The 22,912-nt window shown below is 42.2% G+C and overlaps 1 protein-coding gene across 4 annotated transcripts in view; it reads right to left on the bottom strand.

Annotated features, from left to right (window-relative positions):
• Window positions 1-1,445: 1,445 nt before the first annotated feature.
• Window positions 1,446-22,912, bottom strand: part of zmiz2 (zinc finger, MIZ-type containing 2) — a 21,946-nt gene continuing 479 nt past the window's right edge. The window contains exons 2-21 of one of the 4 annotated variants that reach the window (XM_079179627.1): window positions 14,741-14,841; window positions 12,919-13,036; window positions 12,517-12,743; window positions 11,859-12,027; window positions 10,951-11,154; window positions 10,612-10,824; window positions 10,447-10,530; window positions 9,802-9,979; window positions 9,515-9,656; window positions 9,075-9,153; window positions 8,436-8,567; window positions 8,229-8,334; window positions 7,844-8,001; window positions 7,482-7,549; window positions 7,319-7,387; window positions 6,992-7,233; window positions 5,984-6,099; window positions 4,806-5,006; window positions 4,247-4,298; window positions 1,446-3,221 (exon numbers count right to left, since the gene is read on the bottom strand). In XM_079179627.1, the coding sequence (XP_079035753.1) occupies window positions 3,211-3,221; window positions 4,247-4,298; window positions 4,806-5,006; window positions 5,984-6,099; window positions 6,992-7,233; window positions 7,319-7,387; window positions 7,482-7,549; window positions 7,844-8,001; window positions 8,229-8,334; window positions 8,436-8,567; window positions 9,075-9,153; window positions 9,515-9,656; window positions 9,802-9,979; window positions 10,447-10,530; window positions 10,612-10,824; window positions 10,951-11,154; window positions 11,859-12,027; window positions 12,517-12,743; window positions 12,919-13,036; window positions 14,741-14,790 (2,619 nt within the window). In that variant the 5' untranslated portion in view covers window positions 14,791-14,841 and the 3' untranslated portion in view covers window positions 1,446-3,210. Of the gene's footprint in view, window positions 4,299-4,805; window positions 5,007-5,983; window positions 6,100-6,991; window positions 7,234-7,318; window positions 7,388-7,481; window positions 7,550-7,843; window positions 8,002-8,228; window positions 8,335-8,435; window positions 8,568-9,074; window positions 9,154-9,514; window positions 9,657-9,801; window positions 9,980-10,446; window positions 10,531-10,611; window positions 10,825-10,950; window positions 11,155-11,858; window positions 12,028-12,516; window positions 12,744-12,918; window positions 13,037-14,740; window positions 14,842-22,912 lie in introns of all 4 variants that reach the window. The other 3 variants (XM_079179625.1, XM_079179624.1, XM_079179626.1) reach the window with 3 other exon arrangements.

Genomic DNA, 22,912 nt, shown 5'->3' with positions numbered 1-22,912 from the left:
ACAGCCAATCACAGGCGCGTTCTATCTGCGAGGGCTCCAGGACGGACCAATAGGAACGAAGATACGTGTGAAGTGGTGCGATGATGAGAAGAAATACTAAATAACATCCACCCGGACCACGCGCGCAGTCTGTCGTTATTACAGGCGTGCGCGTGCAAAAGGTGCGAGAATCAAACTCACCCAAAATATTGTGTTTGAAGGCTTCAGTGGAAGAATGTTTGTTGAGCTCACGAGGACACTTTCAACTATAATAATCATAATATTATGTGCAACACCTTTTAACCTAGTTATTCATATGCAATATAACTTATAATATAACTTATACTTATTATCATAAATCTCAATATTTGACTTTATATTAAGCTCTGTTAGCATCACTTCTTATACACTTTATAACGTGCTCCTGTATTAATCTGTATTTATTCATCTTACTCTTATTGCTATTGCGTTCTATTTTGCGATGGTGTCAGTATTATTTATATTTATTATTATTCTTTTGTAATGTTTAATGAAACTTCAGCATTAATAAAGTTTATATCTGATTTTATCTTAAATGTGTCAAAAAACAAAAGTTGATTAAAATAAAATAAATGGACTAAATCATTTACTCACTTATTGTACTTCAGCAAGAAGTACTTAGATATGTTACTGAAGTAAAAGTACACACTGATTAAAAGATAAAGTATTCACAATTAAATCTGCTGTTAGAAGCAGAAGTTCTGCAGTTACATTGTTCGTATTCTTTTTTTAATTAAAATGTGTTTATTGTATTGTTTTCTGTTCTTAATTTATTTAATTAAAATATATTTACGTTTATTTCCTTGTATGTGAAAACTTTTGTGGCAATAAACCTGATTCTGATTCTAGTGAAGTATTTTCTACTCTTAAAAGTACTTGTTCTGCAGTAAAAATACAGATGTGTTTTAATATACGATCATTTTATGGCTTTAGCCTCAAACACGTGATGAAAGGAAACCATGTGAGGAGTTTGACGCTGTAGAGAATAAATGAAGTTTAATGTAGAAACAGAAACAACAGAACAAACCGGTTTCAGATAAAGTGATTTAATTCTGAGATTCAGGGACAAGGTAACTGTAGGTACAATGACGATTATGATTAAAAAATAAATAGAAAATAATGGCAATTACAATGTGTTACAAAATATGTGGAATAGTTTACATATTAAAAAACAGTTTTTCCTTCTTTTTTCTAACAAATTTGCAGTTAAATAAGTTCATAATTTCCCAAATATAATAACATTATTGTGTTGCTCGACTTATTCCTCGTTGGACCGCGACGGTGAACTCGTTCGTAGAAAACAAACGTCATCTTTTTAGAAAGTATTAAGAACACGTCGTCCTCGTCCTCGTCCTCGTCCTCCTCCTCCTCCTCCTCCTCCTCCTCCTCCTCCTCCTCCTCCTCCTCCTCCTCCTCCTCCTCCTACGTCACCGCGGGACCTTTTTACAATTGCTTTAGAATTCTTCTAACATACAGTATGTATACAGTGCCAACGATGATCCATTATCCAACTAAATAACATTAAAATTACCATGATTAACAATTCATTTGATACACACACGTTCTCTAATGAAAACAGCCGATTACACAGTACACGAACCCAAAGCGCTGATGGGTTATACACGTCCAGGACACCTGTTTAAAAACATACCAAGAGCTTCCAATGGCAGAAAGAGCCACGACACACAGCGGTTCTTTATATATATATATATTCACAGTGCTGAAGCACTCAGCTCCCAAACTTCAGCTCTTAAAAAAGAAATACTTTTGTACATCTGTTTATTTTTTCTCTTTCACTCCGCTGCCCTTATCTTACATCAACGTACTCATCCGGTGATATTCTGAGTTTCTCTTTGTCCGTTAATCCCACGAAAAGATCCAAACTCTACCAACTCTGTCCCTTCATCTTCCTCATCTTCATCACTGTAGTTTATTCTGGCTCAACCACACAAACACTCACTAGAGCACCACATGTGGATTCATCCGCCGCTGAAAATAGTCCCCAACAAATGCTCTGTTTGATAAAAGCCACAGAGATCAGCTGATTCAGGAGATTACTGGTTCTTTTAGAGATTAATAAGTAAGAACCGACGGCTTTAATCAGTTCCTTAAATGTCTGTTCCCTTGACTCCTCCCTCCTTGCCTCCTCCACTCTCATCTTAAAGGACTAAAGGCTTTTACACTTGGTTTGTTTTTCAATATATTTCAATATATATTTTTTAAACTGTTGTTTTTGTGGTTCTTTCAGAAAGAACGTGAATATTTGATCATCCTTTCAACCTCGAGGGGAAGCGCAGACCTTTCACAATAAAAGCCCTAGATATATAATATTCAAAGGAGAGTACGTTGCATTTTTACGTGCTTTTAATTTGTAAAGGCGTTTAGACGTGAGGAGAGGAGGCGAGGAAAGAAGACGAGGAGGGACAATCAGAGAAATAAGAGTCTTTGGTCTTTTCATGGGATTAATATTAATATAGAAGAATAAACGAATATCACAAGCTTTTACTTTGAATGCAGTGGTTCCCAAACGGGGAGGTTGCATCAGGAGGGGGGGGGGGGTAAATATTACAAGGAAGGATTTTACATCTCTGGGAACTTTAACACAATGTTGATGATTGAATATTTGAGGTAAACGGTAGAAAGACGGCGATCTACCAGGAATGTGCATGTGCAGTAAAAAAGGGGAGTTTGGGAACCACTGCTGAATTAACGTTCCATTGACATCCACACAAACAGCTTCCGTTAGCTTCCGTTAGCCTCCGTTAGCCTCCACCGGCTACAACTTAAATACTGCGTGTTCAGAGCCTTCAGCCGCTGGTTTGTGCTATAGTTTAAAAATGCTGGTCTGCAGAGAGTTCTGCATCCTGCTGCACGGGATGAAGCTCAAAGTACAGCAGGACGCTTCAAACGACACACACACACACACACACACACACACACACACACACACACACACACACACACACACACACACACACACACACACACACACACACACACACACACACACACACACACACACACACACAGGGGGCGTCGTCTTCAACCAATGAGGGCGGGGCTACGGCGAAGCGGCGGCTGGAAGATGGAGGCGGTCAGTTGTTCTCGAACAGAGACAGCAGGTCGTCGCTGCTGTTGTTGGGGAGGTCGGGGGGGCCGAGGTACGACAGCAGCTCGTCCGGGTTCGTCAGTTCAGGAAGAAGCTTCAACGACAGGCGCAGAGTTTAAGGTTAAATTAAAATACCAAGATTACAGCTGTAAGAGTCCGGACTGAGAGGTTAGAGAGAGAGAGACGTCTTCATCAAACGCTGAAGTACGACGGTGGATTAGAGCCGTAGAAGGAATAAAACAAATGAGCACGGAGCCAGAGGAGGTCGTAGTATTCATAAACTCTGAGATTAAAGTTGTAATTTCATGACACGGAATATGACAATTTTCTGAGATTTGCGATGAAAAAAACTCATACATTCTTTGAGATTTAAGTCGTAGATTTACGACTTGAATATTTTAGGAGATTATAGTCATAAATCTACGAGAAAAAAAACCCCTAAAAAAACCCTCAGATCTAAATCGTACGTTTACGGGACGAAATTTAAATTATAAAATCACAAATTTGTAAAAGAAAAAGGATCTAAAATTCGTGAGAAATAAGAAAATTTACGAGACGAAACTTGAATGTTCTCGGAGATTAAAGTCACGAATTTGCTAGAAACAAAACAAAGAAATTCTCTAAATTTGAAGCCATGAATTTCCAAAAACAAACTTAAATATTCTCTGAGATTATGAAGTCACAAATTTGCAAGTGAAAAATAAAAAAAACTCTGGACAAAAACCTCGAGTATCGTCAGATAATTAACGTAGTTTTTAAAAACCTTTCACCGTTTTTAATCTGTTTGTGTTTAAATGTGGGAAAACTTCTACGCGGCCATCTTGGCCAAGAAGCACCTCGTTACAGAGATTATAGATCTCAAAGAGATCCTCTCTGATTAATGAAGATCAAATGAATGAATGAAGTCGAAACATTTGCAAGGAAAAGAAGTGAGAAATGATGCAACACCGTGGTAACGCCAGCCAGCAGAGTTATTTTGGTTAGAAGGTCCTGAAAGATGCAAAACACACTTTGTTCTCTTTCATGTTCGTTGTTTTTGTGTTATTGTCTGAACATGAATGAATTCTAATATAATTCATATATTTTGCACTCGGCGGCTCACATTACCGCAGTGTTTACCGGAGGTGTTTGTGGTGTTGATCCAACCGTGCAAAGTGAAGTGATGTGGGTCCTTAAGAAGAAAAAAAAAAAACAATACACAAGTTTTCCCCGAGTTTCTTTTTTTTTCCCCGTAAATTTGTGAGTTTTCTCTCGAAAATGTAAGACTTTAATCTGAGAGAATGTCCGAGTTATTTAAACAAAATAGAGGAAGTTAAAAGGAGATTAAACTGAAACGAAAACAAAGGAGCAGGCTTCAGAAGTGAATATGCTGTAATAATCTCAATAATAATCTACATGACGGTAGAACTTTGTAAGAGATTTGGAGATGCCATCAGGTCGAGGTTTGGTTATCCTTTGACAGAGCCAGGCTAGCCGTTTCCCTCCGTTTCCAGTCTTTATGCTAAGCTAAGCTAACCGGCTTCTTATTTACAATAAGTAGGAGAGTGGCATCGATCTTCTCATCTAACTCTCAGAGATTAGAAGTATTTTTCAGAGTTTCATAAACCCTCAGTTTACAAACAGACTCCTTAATTCTGAGCTCTTGCCATCACATGATCAACAGGTCGGTTCCACTCACGTCTAGTGCGTGATCGGCGCCCTCCCCTCCGGGGCCTCCCAGAACGAAGGGGCCCTCGCTCTGCAGCCGGGCATTCTGGGTACCGACGTTCCGCTGCGGCAGCGGACTGCCGGCGTCGCCGAGGCCCTGATTACCGTGGACGCCCGAGCCGTGCTGCTGCAGGATGCTGTGGGCGTGTTCGATTCGTCCAGAGTGAGACGTCTGGAGATCAGGAAGAGACACCAAAGAGACGAGAGGATCTTTATTTTATGGTAAGTAAATAAACAACAACACATCAGATTCACAGAGGGTCAACGCGGCGCCCCGGAGCTCTTGTTGGTGTGTTTTTTCTTGAGAGCACCAGAAGTGTGTGACGGCCGAGCGGCTGTCCGAGGCAGCCGGTGTGAGAGGAGTGTTTGTCTACTTCAGGTTCAGCTAAAAGCTCTTCAACTGAGCTCACGGGGCCAGAAGGACGAGACAGTCAGTGCCGGTGACGAATGCAGCGGCTAACTGTCAGAACCTTTAGACCCAATCGGGCCGGGAGGGAAGGAACCGAACCGACGGTGACGGATCAGAAGAAGAAGAAGAAGAAGAAGAAGGAGGAGTCGGTTGTTCTTTGTGTTTAAAGACTCTGAAGTTAAAACGGATGTGATGACAGAGACAGAGAGGTTAAAGAAGACGGTTATCTATTTGTTTTAGAATAAAGAAGAATAGATTAATCGCAGAGCAGAGGAAGGTGGTAATATTCAGAAAGAATTCTGAATTTACGAGGTTAAAAGTGGTAAATTTACTAGAACATTTGAAAATTCTGAGATTATAAAGTCACAAATTTGTGAGAAAGAAAAACTCTGAAATTAAAGTCGTAAATTTACGAGACAAAACCTAAATAGTTAATTAACAAGAAGTGTGAATCCCTGCAAACACAAGCGGCGCTTCAGCACCTCTTTCACTGGTGGTTTGGGTATTTTTGTGGGATTTACTGAGTTAATAAAGAAAAAGAAAACTGAACATCCCTCCTCTTCTTCTTCTTCTTCTTCTTTTATCTTCGCCGGTAGAGTTTATTTTTACCTCTTGAACCCTCCGCGCCCTCAGGCTGCTGTCTATTCAGACTCGTCCATTAAAGCAAGTGAACCGAACAGAAGAGGCTCATGAAGAGGCTTTTATTTTGTTAACGGAGGAGTAAGAATAAAGTGTGGAACCTGCTCGGGCTGATAGGGGAGCGGAGGTCCGGAGGACGAGTACTCTCCCAGCGTCGGGGTGCCGGGGGTGTTGGGGAAGTCCGTGAATCCCGATTGGCTGGAGAATCCCTGGCTCCCTGAATAAAAACAAAACCAGCGTTAAACACAGCCGGCTGGAGAACCGGAGGAGGGAAAACGCCTCCAGCTGTGGAGCTTCAGAGGACGTCGTGCTATCGTTCTGGGTCAGCTCCCATCCAAGAGAGACTGTGTACAGCATGTATATATATATATACATACATACACATACAGTGTATACAGTGCAGAGAGGTCACAAGTACACAGATAAATAGAGATCTTCTGTACCTTGGAGGTATAAAATGTAAGTTTTCTGCAGTAAAGTGTCTATAAATGACTCGACCTGTTATATATAATATATATATTTATATATATATATATGTTGTTGAGTTGTGCCCTAAAAGTTTCCTACAATAGTCAAACGTGAGAAATCTCTGATTGTTCATCAAAGTAGCGTCAAAAACTGATTTTGTGTTCAGTTTAAGACTTTTAAGATCTTGTTGGTTTTTATCTGTTTTATCTGAATAAACAAGCCGAATACAATTACTGAAGTACAGATTAGAGAAGCTCATTTCCGCCAATTTGATGAGAAAATAGACATAACTCAAAATACTGAAATACTATGTCAGTACTTTGTTGAGAAATACTCTCATTATTCTGAGATACTAAGTCTTTATAACGACGACGACCTTTTTTCCTCAAATTGGCAGAAATGAGCTTCCATACAAGTTTGAGGTACTTTACTTTATACTTCTCACTACATCTCAGAGGTACATGTTGTACTTTTTACTCCTCTACCTTAAAGTTACTTTACAGGTTAGATTTTCACATTTCTTATTTTAAGTACATTTTCGTTTCCATACTTTTTTTCACTTGTAACAGAGTATTAGTACAGTGTACTAGTAGTATAGTGTAGTATTAGTACAGTGTAGTAGTAGTATTGGTATCCTCTACCTGGCCGGGTGTAGTCGGGCGTGTTCCGGCCCCCCCCGCTCAGGCTGTGGTAGGGGGACGAGGCCGGGCCCAGAGCGGCGATCATCTCCATCACGTTGGGCAGAACCATGTGACTCGGGCTGACGGTGCGGCAGCGCTTCAGCACCGGGCCGTCGGGCTCCTCCTTTATGTGCAGGTCCGGCTTGATGGGCACCGGCCTCCAGCCGCACACCGGGTCGATGGTGATCTCCTCGTAGTCAGAACTGAGGGAAGGACGACGCACGCGGGTCAGAACACTGAGAACGAATCCGTTCACGTGAACTCTTAATACTTCAAACACACACTTACTTCTGGATGTAGACGAGAATCCCGAGCATGTACTGGTCCACCTCCAGCCCTTCTAGCAGCGCCGTTTTACTGAGAACCAAACAAACGGACACGCGGTTACGTTTCACGCCGACAAGTTCTGGTTCTAGAAAAAGGTGCAACGAGACCTGGATGCAGGACGTACTTGCACACGGGACATCTCCAGGTTCCTCTTTCACAATTAAGCTGCAGGTAGGACTCCAGGTCGAAGCACTACGAAGTAAGAGACATCAGTGTGAGTAAACCTGCTTCTAAGCAGGAACCGGTTCTAAATGAGTAGAAACCCGGAGTTATCTGCATGTGCAGGTGTTTGTTTTCGGGGTGTAACGGTACACAGGAGTCAGGGTTCAGTTCTGTCTCCGTAGTTGGTGCAGCAGACCGGGGGAACCTGCAGGCCGGTCTTCCAAAAATCAGCTCGTTGTGCCGCCTCGCCTCATATGTGTGCACAGCACCGGCTAAACGTTGCCGGGCAGAACTCGTACTTTGGTTCTGCATTCCCCCCCTCACCTGTATGTGTCTGCAGTCGTGCCCTCTGGCCGGCAGCTGGATCCGTCTGAACGTGATCGGACATTTGAGGGAAACTTTGATCGCCGTCTGCTCGACGCCGTCCTCTCCGTTCAGACCTGGGGTCCCGGGGATCGTCCCGCTGCTGAAATTCCTCTTTACTGAAACAGAAACATCGAAAAAAGTGAATTCCTTTAAGATTTACAGACACGAAAACAAGCTGATGATTTAATTTAATTAATTTATTCTAATAATTTGATGATAAATCAAAGATAAAATGTTCCTCTGCTTTATCTGAGTTCTGATAATATTCTCAGATTCATTTTATTTAGCTGTTATAAGTATGTTATGATATATAATACAGTAATATTGTCTGTATTTCACTCACTCTTGGTGATGCAGTGCTCGGCCGGCAGGAGCCTCTTCTTCATCAGACCCTGCAGGACGGAGCGGACGGACGGCCGGTGGACCAGCTGCAGCACGAACAGGTGGGACTGCAAAGAGACAACACAACGGGGTCAACGTGGGATCTGATGCGTTTCAATGTAAAAAAGGTAAGACACGTGTTGCATTGTGGGAAAGCGAGGCTCCTTACGCAGCAGCAGGCGGTCACTGTGATCTGAACGGTGTTGCGTCCCGGCTGGCACACCGGCTTCAGGTACAAGGGCTTGTGGGAGGTTTTGTTGTCGCCTCTTTCGATGCACAGAGGAGTCGCGTTGACGCTCACCTGAGACGGAAAACACGACGTCAAGTAAAGGACAAGTACGTCTTTATTTACATTATCATTATACTTTCCCACGTATATGTTGTGTTTGAGTAAAAAGGTTTTTTTCACATACTCATATGGGCGTTCAACAACATTAACACTGAACTCACTGCAGTATATAGAAGCCCTCACTGGACTTCATTACTATTATAAATGCAATAATAAATGCACTTAATTTAATTTTTCACATACTTGTTTGGGCATTTTATGACCATATTAATAATTAAATAAAAAAGCTGTATGACATTTATATTCAATGTCCCTCTGGGCTTCCGTAGTAGTAACTTATATCCTTAGAAATATATATATATATATGTGTGAATATATTCATACAGGAGGTATGAAATCTCTACAGCGATTATCAACAGAATCAGTCCTCCTAAAACTAGAGATAAAACTAGAAAAACATCCATAATATCATTTAAGAAAGAAAGAGCACCACCTCAACCACTCGGAGACGAGGCTTACCTGAACGGAGGCGGGCCAGTTAGTGTTCATCTGTCGGTCCTCGTGGTGGTAACACTTAAACTGCAGCTCCAGATCAGGCCTGCAGGGGGCGACAACACACAGCGGTCACAGAGAGGCTGGGTGGGGTTATATATATATAAATATATAAGAGAGAGAGAGAGAGAGAGAGAGAGAGAGAGAGAGAGAGAGAGAGAGAGAGAGAGAGAGAGAGAGAGAGAGACTGGGTGGGGTTATCAGACATTCCTGGTTTGTTTCTCTTCTTCTCTCAGGAAGAGGAACACTGAGCTCTGAATTCTCTCTGAAGCCACATGTGTTACAGGCTGGACTGTGAGCAGAACATTTATTTATTATAAATATATCTATATATATATAGATATATTTAGACATATTACATTAAACCAGACATTATAAAAGCAGCAGCTTCTCCGGAGTGGTCCTACCTCAACATGAGTGTTTTGTAGACGGAGTCCCTGAGCTGGAAGGCGTGGTTACTGACGGCCAGGTTGTGCTCCAGCCTGAAGGGCTCCAGCACCACGCCGTCTCGCACCGGGAACGTCAGCCGCAGGTCGTCGCTCGGGTTTCCTTCCACGGGAAAAACAAGAGGCGGCTTTTTATATACCGAGACGAGTCTCATCCAGCCGCTCTGTTACTTTTTCAAATCAAACGACGTACGAGTAAACAGACGCAGCGACTACAGCGGCTGACGTTGTGACGTGAGGCGCCTCACCTGTGGAGACCTGCTGGGCGTTGATGTTGGGCTTGGTGTCCTGTGGGAGGTAGGGGGGTTTCGTGTCCTGGCCCGGGGACAGGTACGGAGGTATGGACGTCCCGGGCGTCATCGGCGGCGTGGGATTCCCTCCCATCGGCGAGCTGGGATATCCGGGCATCACTCCCCCCCGACCCGGCTGAGAGACGAGGAAGAGGACGGAGCGTTTAGAACCTCAAAGCATCTCATCAGAAGAACACTCTGAACCCCAAAACACACACCGGCGGGGTTGAAAAGCATGTTTTCTTCAAAACAATCGCCAGAACGACACCGTTTATCACAGTCTGACGCTGTAAACACCAACATCACCGTCAGATGTTCATCTTTCAGACGGTCCTTGAACACATCATGTGTGATGAACGCTTCCGTCAGAAAAAAGCAGCCAAAACGAAGCATAAATTTGTGATATTTAATCAAAAACATTTTGTTCTAGTCTCTTGATTTAGTCTCATTTAAAATAAAGCGTTCACTTTAACCAGATTGTGTAAAAACAGTAAGTTGTGAGCTCCTCAGTGAAACTATGAACACGTAGAGCGTCCGTTTCCCCCCAAACATCGGTGTGTGACGGTTTAAAACGGGGTTCAGAGGGCTGATGAGAGGACTTACCCCGTTGACTGCGGCCTGTGTGAAGGCGTTGTATCCTCCTGCTCCTCCTGACGGAAGGCTGCCCTGACCGTTAAACGGCTCCGACTGGAGAACACAGACAGGAAACATGTATATATGTACAGGAAGTATAGTTTAATAGTAACTACTGTTGAAGAGGAGGATCACCTTGTAGTACTGAGGAGGGTTGGGCTGTCCGGCTCCGGGGGGGAACTGTCCCGGGTTGTGTGATCCAGAGCCGTACTGCCCCATGAGAGGCATCCGACTGGAGGGGTAGGAGGGCGAGGGGGCGCACCGCTGCTGAGGACCAGAGGGGTACTGGAGAGGCTGGGTGGGGTACCCCGACATCCCACCAGAGCCGTACTGCTGCACCGGGAAACCCTGGAGACAACACACACACACACACACACACACAAACACACACACACACACAGTTTATTGAGGATCAGAAGAAAGAGATGCAGAGTTAAGCGCACTGTCCCTTTAAGATAACAACGCGTGACTGACCTCCGAGTGAAAAGGCCGTTTGAGGCCCTGCTGTGGACCGGGGTAACCGCCGTGCTGGGGCATCTTCTGAGCCTGGGCCGGGTGGGTCGGATACAGGCCTCCGCTGGAGGGTGGAGGTCCGGGCCTGGAGGAGACCATCCCCGGAGGACCACGTGGGCCCGCGTGAGACAGGAACTGGGTGCTGTAAGAGGATGCTCCACCCATCTGGGAGGGGAAAGGGAAGTACGACAGCAGGGGGTAAAAATAAAGCTCACCGAGTGTTCGAGTGTGAACCTGGATTCATCAAAAACCACTTCAAGGTCTCACACTCAAAGAGAAAGTAGGACCAAAAACAAGCAGAAGTTCATCATTATTATGAATGTATTATGTCATACTGGGCCTGTAGATTAATACATATATACAAACATAGAACACCAAACATTAATAAATTGCTCACCAACAACCTGTTCATGATAAACAATAAATTAATATATAAAAATAAACAATTAATATTAGACATACACTAAAACTTCCACTTCTATTTATTATAATTTTTTAATATATAATTATAATTAATTTAATATGTATATATATATATATATATATATATATATAAATAAATGTATAAATAAATATATAAATGTATATATAAAAAAATATAAATATAAAAAAATTAAAATTAAAAGAATATAAACATATATAAAAATAAAAAAATATATTAAAAAAATATATATAAATACAAATAAAAAAATATATAAAAATACAAATATATATAAAAATGAAAAAATATATACAAATAAAAAAAAATATATAAATATATATATACAAAACTATATATACAAATAAAAAAATAGATTTTTTTTTATATATACACACATATATAAATGAATATAAATATATACACAGTATATATATATAAATACATTTACCTGGCCATAGTTCAGCTCCTGGTTCTGTTTCTCCTGTATTGCTGCAACGGTTGCCGTAGCAGTGGCGGTTGCTGTGGCGGCGGCTGCGGCGACGGCGGCGGCAGCAGCCTGAGTGAAGTCTGAGGGCGGACGCACCCCCATACCGGCACCGCCACCGTTACCAGAGTAACTGAGGGGGGGGGGGGAGAGACAGAGAGGGGGGAGACAGGGGAGGTGAGTGGTGGACTGTGTGTGTGTGTGTGTGTGTGCGTGGTTTCGTCACCAGCATGAGTCAGAGCAGTGGGTGAGAGAGTCCGCCCCCCCCCCCACAGAAACAACACCACAGAGCACATTAAAACAGACACAGTGTCACATGATCAAACTCATTTCAGGTTTTATGATTTGCATTTTCTTTCCACGATCAAAAGAACAGGAAACCAAAAAAAAAAAAAAATAATAATAATAAAAAAATAATAAAATAAGACTAATAATAATAATAATAATAAAAATAATAAAAAAATACTACTAATAATAAAATAATAATAATAATAATAAGCGTTATTTTTTAACAAAACTGGAAACAAAAAGCACAAATCTGTTGTTTTGTGGAGTTCTGCAACAAGTGAATGCTTTAGACATTTGGGATGAGATGTGGGAATGAGAGGATGAGCGGACTGACTTTGGGTAAGCAGACGAGGCGGCGTACCTCCCCCCGTAGGCCGAGGCCGGGTTGTAGGCGGCGCTGGGTCGTCCGTACATGACCGGCTGGCCGTAACCTTTGGACACGTCTCCGTACGACTGCTGACCCATGAACTGGGAGCTCATACCGGGGCCCATCCCGGGGCTACCGCCGGGCATCATGTGACCACCGGAGCTCTCACCCGGACCCATGGGAGAACCAAACACCTACGGGGGGAGAGAGGCAGAGATTACATATTACGTAGTCATATCTAGGCTTCAAAGGGTTTTCTGCCTCCTCCTGCAGTGTGATATTATTATTAATTTATATATATTTAGCTGCTTTTGCATCGTTCCTGCACAGACACCATGAGGACTAAGAGAATAAAGAGACATGTGTTACCTGGCTGTGTGTGGGATTGGTCACGCCCCACACTGTGGTTACTACAGAGAGAGATCCTGGGTGCTGATTGGTTCCTGGTTGCCAGGAGACTGGGTCATTCAGGAAGGGGCCGTCGCTGCTGCAGAGACACGAAGCAGAGAGAGACACTGCGACAGTGAGGGGAGCTCCAGGAGGAACGTTTCACACATGATGCTTTTATTATTTCCTCGTTATTTGTGCTGCAGCAGCAAAGTAAAAAAGGTCGATAACACGTCGTCGTCCTCTCGCTGAGCCGACGGTTGGACCTGAACGTGGTTTATTGATCCCACGGTTGAGGTTACCCTCCGCTTCCTCCTTCTGAACCTCAAACAGGAAACTACTGGGAAAACCACATTAACCCTCCGAACACCAGCAGCTCCCGTTTCCCTCGAGGTGTCTACGACCGGCACATTAGCTACGCCGCGATAGCTAATACATGTATACACAACACATAAACGACAGGGGAGGGAGGTGATATTCAGAGAGAAAGCTCTGAATTCTTTGGATTAAATTAAGGAATCAGAACGCCAGCCGCCGTCTGACATTGAGTTGCTCCCAAAAAAGTAATCCTACTTCCTGTCCGTTGAGATGTTTAGAGTGTGTCAGTTGGTCTGCCAATAAAAACAAAGTGGGACAGAAACAGAGTGACTCACTGACGGAGCGATCAATGATCTGCTTTGTGACGCTCGGCTGGAGGTCTGCACTCAGCCTCATGCTGTCAACTGTGGAACCAGTCTCAGTGTAGTCCTGATCCTTTATATGAACCAGTCTCAGTGTAGTCCTGATCCTTTATATGAACCAGTCTCAGTGTAGTCCTGATCCTCTATATGAACCAGTCTCAGTGTAGTCCTGATCCTCTATATGAACCAGTCTCAGTGTAGTCCTGATCCTCTATATGAACCAGTCTCAGTGTAGTCCTGATCCTCTATATGAACCAGTTTCAGTGTAGTCCTGATCCTTTATATGAACCAGTCTCAGTGTAGGGATTCTGTTATTCTACATTATGTTTGTATTTGTTAAAGAACACATCATGATAACGTTATAATGTAGCTTCAGCCAGTACTCATGTTCACTGAGCAGAGCCTGAAGGCATCATGATGTCACTGAAGTGATCCTCCGTTGGTTAGCCATTAGCGGTGCTGCTAACGTTACTAGCTCTCCTCTGATTGGTTGTTTACAATGAAACTTGATCAGAGACCAGTGACTAGAAACACAAGTTCTACTGAGTCAGTAAAACTTTATTTACACTGTGATGGTTAACGATTAAACTTTATTTACACTTTGATGGTTAACGTTTAAACTTTATTTACACTGTGATGGTTAACGATTAAACTTTATTTACACTGTGATGGTTAACGATTAAACTTTATTTACACTGTGATGGTTAACATTTAAACTTTATTTACACTTTGATGGTTAACGTTTAAACTTTATTTACACTGTGATGGTTAACGATTAAACTTTATTTACACTGTGATGGTTAACATTTAAACTTTATTTACACTTTGATGGTTAACGTTTAAACTTTATTTACACTGTGATGGTTAACGATTAAACTTTATTTACACTTTGATGGTTAACGTTAAAACTTTATTTACACTGTGATGGTTAACGTTTAAACTTTATTTACACTCTGATGGTTAACGGTAAACTGTGTGATTAATCCGCGGTCCACATAGAAACTTACAGGCCCCCCTGGGATCCACAACAAAACCACAACAAATACAGGGCGTCACATGGTTCACCTGAGGACACGGAGCTTAATGTCACATCAGTGTGTGTGTGTGTGTGTGTGTGTGTGTACCTTTGCGGATTGGGAGGCAGGGAAGGTTTCATGGAGTTGAGGGGGTTCATCGGATGAACGGGGGGATCATTCGAGAGCCCCCACTGTCCTCAAGAGGATCCCTGAGAGGGAGGAAGAGGAGGAGGAAGAGGAAGAGGAGGAAGACACAACACATGAAGAAAGACGGTCACTCAGAGCTCATTTGCTGCACAGCAACAATTCATCATCGCCGTAGCCCACACCGTGTGCACAAAAGACACAGCGCCCTCCCACTCAGAGCCACTTTAATCTGTGTGTGTGTGTGTGTGTGTGTGTGTGCACATCAGAACGTTAGCCTATCACTATGACTGCTGTAGCTCTGATACCTCTCACAGGAGGGGGGGGGGGGGGGGGGGGGGGCTAAATTTAGCTCTCTGATTTCAAAAGGAATTTAAGAGAACAGAGATGAGAACTCTTCTCTCGGCAGCACGCCGACGTACAAACCAGTCGCCGGAGGAATCCTCGTCTTCTGACATTTATTAGGGCCCGAGCACCGACGTAGTCGGAGCGGAGGACCTATTGTAATCGTAATGTTTATTATTATTATTATTATTCTTCCGATTATTTTTCATGTTTCGTCGCAAAAAGGAGGTGCTTGGGATTCTGGCAACATTTTGAAATTTTGCACGCAAGCCAGAATTTGTGAAAATTGCAGTCTGATTGGGGTGTCCAGCTGCGTTTTGAAATATTGGCTCGCTAGCGCCCCCTATTGAGTAGCCCCAACATTGGGTTTCACCTAGCTGTATGAAATTTGCTAGGTATGTGGAACGTGATGGGGCGTACAAAAAATCCTCTTGGAATTTTTCACTAAACCAAACAGGAAGTCGGCCATTTTGAAGTGTATGACGTTTTTGGACCGTTTCAAGGCATCATACTTTAACGAACTCCTCCTAGAGATTGAACCCGATCGACTTCAGACTTGGTCAGTATGCTCTTGAGACCTTGGCAGTGAAATGTTACTCAAAGATCAAAAAGTTATCGTACTATGTATCCGTGGCGTGGCGTCAAAAAAACACCATTCGCCATGAAAAAGGAAGTAGTTGTAACTCGGCCGTACATTGTCTAATCTGCTCCAAATCTCTCATATGTCATATCATCCCGACTCAGAACACATCTATATGAAAATGTAGAATCATAGTAAGAGCGCCACCTATTGGCAACTGGAAGTTGTACGTTTTGTACTTTGACATCCTGCTCCTCACAGATTAATCAGATCCCTCTCAAATGTTGCCAGGAAAGCCTTAAGACCTTGATCATGCTTCATTGTGAAGATTGTAAGAAGTTGTCGAAGGGCGGCGACGTGGCGGCTCGGCGAATTTCGATCCTTCGCCATGAACGAATAAACTGATGTAACTCGACTCCACATCATCAGATCTTTACCAGATTTCACATGTTTGATTAGACTCCAGGCCTGAAGACATCTGCAGGCCAATTTTTAATCATAGTCATAGCGCCACCTACTGGTAACAGTAAGTTAAAGACTTTATACTTTGCCTTGTTTCTCTTAGTAGGTAAATCAGATCAACATCAAACTACTTCCACACAAATGTAAGAAGTTCATAATGCCAGTTCATGAAGCTTTTGATGTTTCGTCAAACGCCGTTGCCGTGGCGACGCAGTCTTCGCTGTGAAAAACGAAGGTCATTTTGAGAGGCTAAAAAAGCTCGAAACATAAGCAAACTCTGCACGCAGATTACAATCCCAAAATGTAGTGATATAAAATGCTTTTATTCATTCAGAGTGGCAAATCGGCTCAATAGCGCCCCCTACAACATTTCGACGAAGCAGCCCTCGCACTACGTTTGACATAGATTTACAAAATTTGGTGGGCACATGTATCACATGTGGACTTAAATAAAAGTCTCTTGGGACCATGCTCTAAACCCAACCGGAAGTCACCCATTTTGAATTTCTTTTGAATTTCTAGTGTCGTTTTTGTCATTTCCAGGCGCTGCACTTTAACAAACTCCTCCTAGGGAAATAATCGAATCAACTTCAAAATTGGTCAGTACAATCTAAAGACCTTTGTGATGAAAAGTTACTCAAAACTTGTTGTTTCGTGAAAAGCTGTTGCCGTGGCAACGCATTCTTCGCCATGAAAAATGAAGGTGTTTTTGAGGGGCTAAAAATGCTCAAAACATAACAAAACTTGTCAAACACATTTAAAATCATGAATGTAGTTATCTGATGTGACTTTAATGTGTCAGAGTGGCAAGTCGGCTCAATAGCGCCCCCTACAATATTTCGCCGATGCAGCCCTCGCAGTACGTCTCACCTAGATGTATAAAATTTGGGAAGTAGGTGTATCACATATAGACTTAAAAAAAGGTCTTAGGGGTCTAAGCTCTAAACCCAACCAGAAGTCAGCCATTTTGAATTTTGTATGAATTTATAGCGTCGTTTGTGCAATTTCCAGGCGCTCTACTTTAACGAACTCCTCCTAGGGAATTAATCAGATCAACTTAGAATTTGGTCGGAACTATCTCAAGACCTTAGTGATTAAAAGTTACTAAAAGCTTTAGGTTTCATCAAACGACGTGGATTTGGTGTGGCAGCCATTTTACATGGTTCACCATCATCCATCAAGCTGTTGTAACTCTACTGTACTTTGTCAAAACTGTCCCAAACTTGACATGGTTGTTGACTGTCATGACTTTAGGACTTCTGCATGCCAATATTAACTCATAGTCATAGCGCCACCTACTGATAAGCACGGACGTAAGCAGGATTCTATAAATACAGCGGCCCAAACTGAACTTATTAGAAGGGTTTGTGGGCACACCATGAGAAAAAGACTTCTCTGATCTAAATATGTGCAAACTAAGATGCTTGGAGAGCAAAAGTTAGATAACAGTAGGTTATCCTAACCATATCAGTCGACATTAGTATAAATGATCTGTCCAGAGCTTCTACACGAGAATCAGGTTAAATGTCACAATGAATGCTTCACAAAACAGTCTAAAGTTACAGAAGAGCTTAAAAAGAAAACGGTGTTAAATTAAAGTGTTCAAGTAAAAGCAAATGATACTACTGTTTTCTTAACTTTCATGTAAGTCCAAATAAAATCAGGACACTGCAGGGAGTTGAACCCCATCCCAGTAAACTGACAGTCTGTTATGTTACTAACACTGAAGCGCATTCACGCACATTCATTTTCTTGATGATCTTAACAGGCTTTCATTTATGATTGTATTGGAGGTACCCTCAACACATTTGAGGCCTAAGACCTGTCAACGCGATCTTGTTACGCTGCTGGTCGACGCAGGAAATATCATCTAACTCATGCACGCAGTGTTTGATGGTCAAAGAAACGCACGGCAGCGTCCTCCAGAGTCCTGCCAGTACCCTCGACGTGCGTGAATGTGCGAGGGCCCGGTCAATGCTGCTTGCAGCTTTAATTTATTATTAACGCCGTGTTTTTTATTTCTGCCACAGGTTTTCTATTTATCCTCCACATCTCGTCTCCATCTAATCGTTTTCCTTTATCTGACAGTTAACATGCTAACCCTCCCTCCTCCTCCTCCTCCTCCTCCTCCTCCTCCTCCTCCTCTCATTTCTTCCTCTTTGGTTTTTGCAGATTTGGGTCACATCTTGTGGAGGGTTGCTGCAATAATCACATGACCGTTCTACCTGAATTCGCTCCTATCAAAAGGCTTCTTCAGCCTCCAGACGGCACCTTGTGCCTTCCATCACAGAGGTTTGTTAAGATGTCTGCACACACTGTGCCTGCAGCAAAGACACGACGCTCTCTCCTTTTTAACTTCCCGACCTTCTCTTTCTACTCCTCCTCTTCCTCCAGCTCACACACTAAAACACTCCATCAACCGTCAGCCGACTCTCTGCTTTCAGCTGCTGTGTTTGAACCGATTCAAGCTTTTAATGTGCAAAAAGCAGATAAAACAAACAACCGAAGGTTTGGTTCAAGTCCGTCGCCCACAATAGAATCTAAATATTCAAGTGTTTTAACCTGAACCCTGTGATGATTCGTTTACACAGAACCGTCATTAGAAAATATTTATTTAAAAAGAAAAAAATCGAGTGATTGGATGAACCACCTGTCAATCAAACTCTCATCGAAGCGAGTCGGGGGCAGAGAGAGAAAACACGTTTTGCATCTAGAAATGCGTTCTAATAGAACTAATGCTAATGTAGCATCTACGCTAACCTCCTCAGGAGCCGCTAAGCCGCTAAGCCACGCCCCCTAGCTGCCCGTAGCTCCTCACAGGAAGCGGATTGGTCCGTCATTAATTGCTTCCCAATTTAAAAATGAACTGAGACGCGTAGAATAAAGTAAATCAAAATCATAATATCTTTGATTTGATTGGTTTTCGTCTCGGAAGCTTTTGGCGAACACGATGATTTCAAGGATCGTCGTAAAGCTGAGCGCTAACAGCTTGTGGAGATGATTAGTTGTGTCATTGTGGTGATTTTTTAAAAGAAAAACATGCGTTTTAAACCCACGGGTGGGTTTTTGGGTTTCAGGAGGTTTTGAGGTAGCTGCTGTAAAGATTAGAGTTGAGGAAAAGAGAACAATGACCACGCTTTGTTTAGACAACATTTAAAGCTTTTGGCTCATTTTGCTATATTAAAATGTTTTAATTAACATGATCACATTTCTACACCGTAGGAACAGCTACGGGAGCAATTTCTGGGTTCAGTGTCTTGCTCAAGGACACATCAACGTACAACTAGCCGTGCCGGAGCCGGGGATCGAACCGCCAACCTTCTGATTGAAGGATGGCCCCGCTAACCACTTAGCCACAGTCGCTGCTGCCAAAGAAGTCAAACTCCACTCTGCAGGAATCACCGTTAACATGAGAACCTGATCAAAGGTTCTTCTTTAAAGCGACCTGTTGATCGTGTTTCATGTTTCTGTGATGCGTTCACTCCTCAGTAACAATATGAGATTATGAAACACTTTAAACGTTTGATAATCAAAGCTCAGTTATTAGCACTAATCCAGACTCACTGAAGCCTCCGTAGATTAGTTCAAAGCTGACGATTACATCTGGAGCCACAAAAAGCTGTGATCAGGTTCAGTTAAGCTCAGAATCAATTGTAGTCTGGAAGGAAACACAGATTACTGTGTGAATGAAGGGAAAGATGATGAAATACTAAATACTTCAAGTGAAAACACACAAATACACTTCACATCATGTATCAGCTGTCAGAGCGACGTGTTCATGAATCAGAGGCTCTTTGATCTGGATCCAGGAACTCAAGTACTTCAGCTCACGTTTCAGGTAAAAATGGCGGATCTACATGTTATAAATATTAAACTATTAACATGTTTCAGCCTCTCCTCTCCTCTCCTCTCCTCTCCTCTCCTCTCCTCTCCTCTCCTCTCCTCTCCCTCCCTCCTCTCCTCTCCTCTCCTCCTCTCCTCTCCTCTCCTCTCCTCTCCTCCTCTCCTCTCTCTCCTCTCCTCTCCTCCTCTCCTCTCTGTGTTCTCTTCCTGTAGTTCAGTCAGAGTTTCTCTCTTGTGGTCACATGACTGTTGGTCTCAGATGAATCAATCATGACGTCATAGTTTCACAACTTAATGTTTTTAACAGAATCATGTTAAATCATCTTTATTAGAGGAGACGTTTATAATGAAACATGTAGAATAATATATTTTGCTGAGGTATCACCATGTTGGGCTTTGTTTTGCTGCTTTTTCTGACGGAAGCGTTCGTCACACATGATGCGTTCAAAGACCGTCAGAAAGATGAACATCTGATGATAATTGTACAGCTTCTGGTTGTGATACACGGTGTAGATTTGGCGATTGTTTAAAGAAAACATGCTTTTAAATCCCGCCAGTTCAGAGAGTTAACCCAAATATTTAAAATGTATTACGATATGAAACACACAAAAGTAAATAATTGACCGTTTTGTGAGTAATAAATGTCAAACTAAAGAGAGGTGTTTATGTAGTTTAGCCCGTTCTCAGTAGTATGAATGGGGTGTACAAAATAATAGGAACACCTGTCAGTACATCGTAACACGATTTTAGCTCAAACGTCATCCTCCAACATGATCACAGCTGATTCTCTAAAGACCAAATGTAAAACATTACAAACAAACCGACTGCTGTATTAGACTGCATTAGACTTTTATTACATAATAAACCAAATAAACACCAATTCATCGACCAGCTGCCCATCACACAATCTGACCAACAACCAAATATATTCACGTCACTATCGAAAAAGACAATCAACACACCAGAACGTTTCTCTTTTTGACAATACTTTCAGCTACTCAGCTCTTCGTTTCAGCTCTTATTTAATATTCAACACTGTGGCACACACACACACACACACACACACACACACACACACACACACACACACACACACACACACACACACACACACACACACACACACACACACACACACACACACACACACACACACACACACACACACACACGAGAAGAGATGAAAACACACTCATGATATCATCAGTCAGGAGCTCGGCTGCTCGTACCTCCTCACAGTGACGTCTTTCTCTGAATGAGGGAACCGGTGCAGACCAACACATCCCATTCAGCACCGCCGGCTCACCGGGATGATCTCGCCGTGCACCTGCTTTCAATAAAGCGCTAATTAAGAGCCTCAATGGATCTGAGAGATTACCGATTAAAAGCCTCTTAACTACAGCGGAGCAGCCGTCAACATGAGATATTAATACTGCAAACAATAAAGACTGAAGAAGAAGAAAAGGCTGGAGGACCGATTTAGTGTTGTGTGTGAGCAGTGGTGGAACCACATGTACTCAAGTACTGCACTTAAGTACAATTCTCAGGTACTTTACATGAGTATTGCAACATTCAGCTACTACACACTTCTACACTACACCTCAGAGGTACATATTGTACTTTTTACTGTACTACACCTCAGAGGTACATATTGTACTTTTTACTGTACTACACCTCAGAGGTACATATTGTACTTTTTACTGTACTCCATCTTCTCTGTATTATCATTGATTAAACTACCCAGCAGTATATGAAGTCATTCAAATGAGCTCCAGCTCCAACATTTAAGTGAATAATGTATATAAGTAAAAGTACACATAATGTGTACTTTTGCTACTTTAAGTATATTTTGATGCCAATACTTTTGTACTTTCGCTTAGGTCAGATTTTGAGTGCAAAACTTTTGCTTGTAGCAGAGTATTTAAATACATTGTAGTACTACTACTACTTCGGGTAAATACCTGAATACTTCTACCACCACTGAATGTGTGCAGCATGATGTGTGCTACAGGTGCCTGGTTTCATTTATCAGGATCAAGATTTGGGTTTGAAATTTAAGCAAATAGAATGAAAAATACAATAAGAAAATCAGCTTTACTATAATAATAAAGTCCTCATTTACATCGCTCTACTGTGTGTATCTGGTGAGTTTCAGATAAAAAGGTGCACAAATCCTACAACAAATATACACACATATGTATATATGTATATATATTTATATATAGATCCTCAGTCTGCAGCTTTCTAACCACCTTCTTCAACCAAGACTTCACACAAACACTGACCCAAACTAACTCAGCCTGGCTTCCAGCCAAACAACATGTTATTGAGCCCATGATACATCCAGGAAGTCCTGTCCTAAAGGGGGGGGGGGGGGGGGGGGCACTGACTACTACATGAACACACATTGCAATGCAACAAAAACCCATATTGCTTATTAAAACAAAACTGTTGTGTCTGAAATAAAGCACACAGGCTGCCAAAAATACGCAAAAAATCCCCTCCAGCATGTGGTGCAAAGAAATCATGCAAATCATCTCTACCTGCTAAAACACTGCTGCAACAATAAAAGAAATAAATAAATAAAAACATGCTGCAGAACAAAGCGGTGTGCATGCATGCTGTGTGTGCAGCCCCTCTCTCTCTATATGTATGTATATATGTTAATATATATATACACACACACACCTCTGTATGAAATACATCACTACAAACACACACAAAAATAAGAGAATAGCAGATGTTTTGTTTCACCTACCTGAGCTGAGCTGCTTAATGAACGCAGATATATTGATTATAAGTATAATTATGAAATAATAATAGTATAAATGTAGTATATAGGTGATACTGCAGTGCCTTAAGTTTGAATAATCTATCTGGTGACTGGAAATAAGAGCTTATGTGGA

The sequence above is a fragment of the Pholis gunnellus genome (assembly GCF_910591455.1).
Source record: "Pholis gunnellus genome assembly, chromosome: 18".
NCBI lineage: Eukaryota > Metazoa > Chordata > Actinopteri > Perciformes > Pholidae > Pholis > Pholis gunnellus.
Note: the sequence above shows the minus strand (reverse complement) of the source record. Positions and strands in the feature narration are given on the sequence as shown.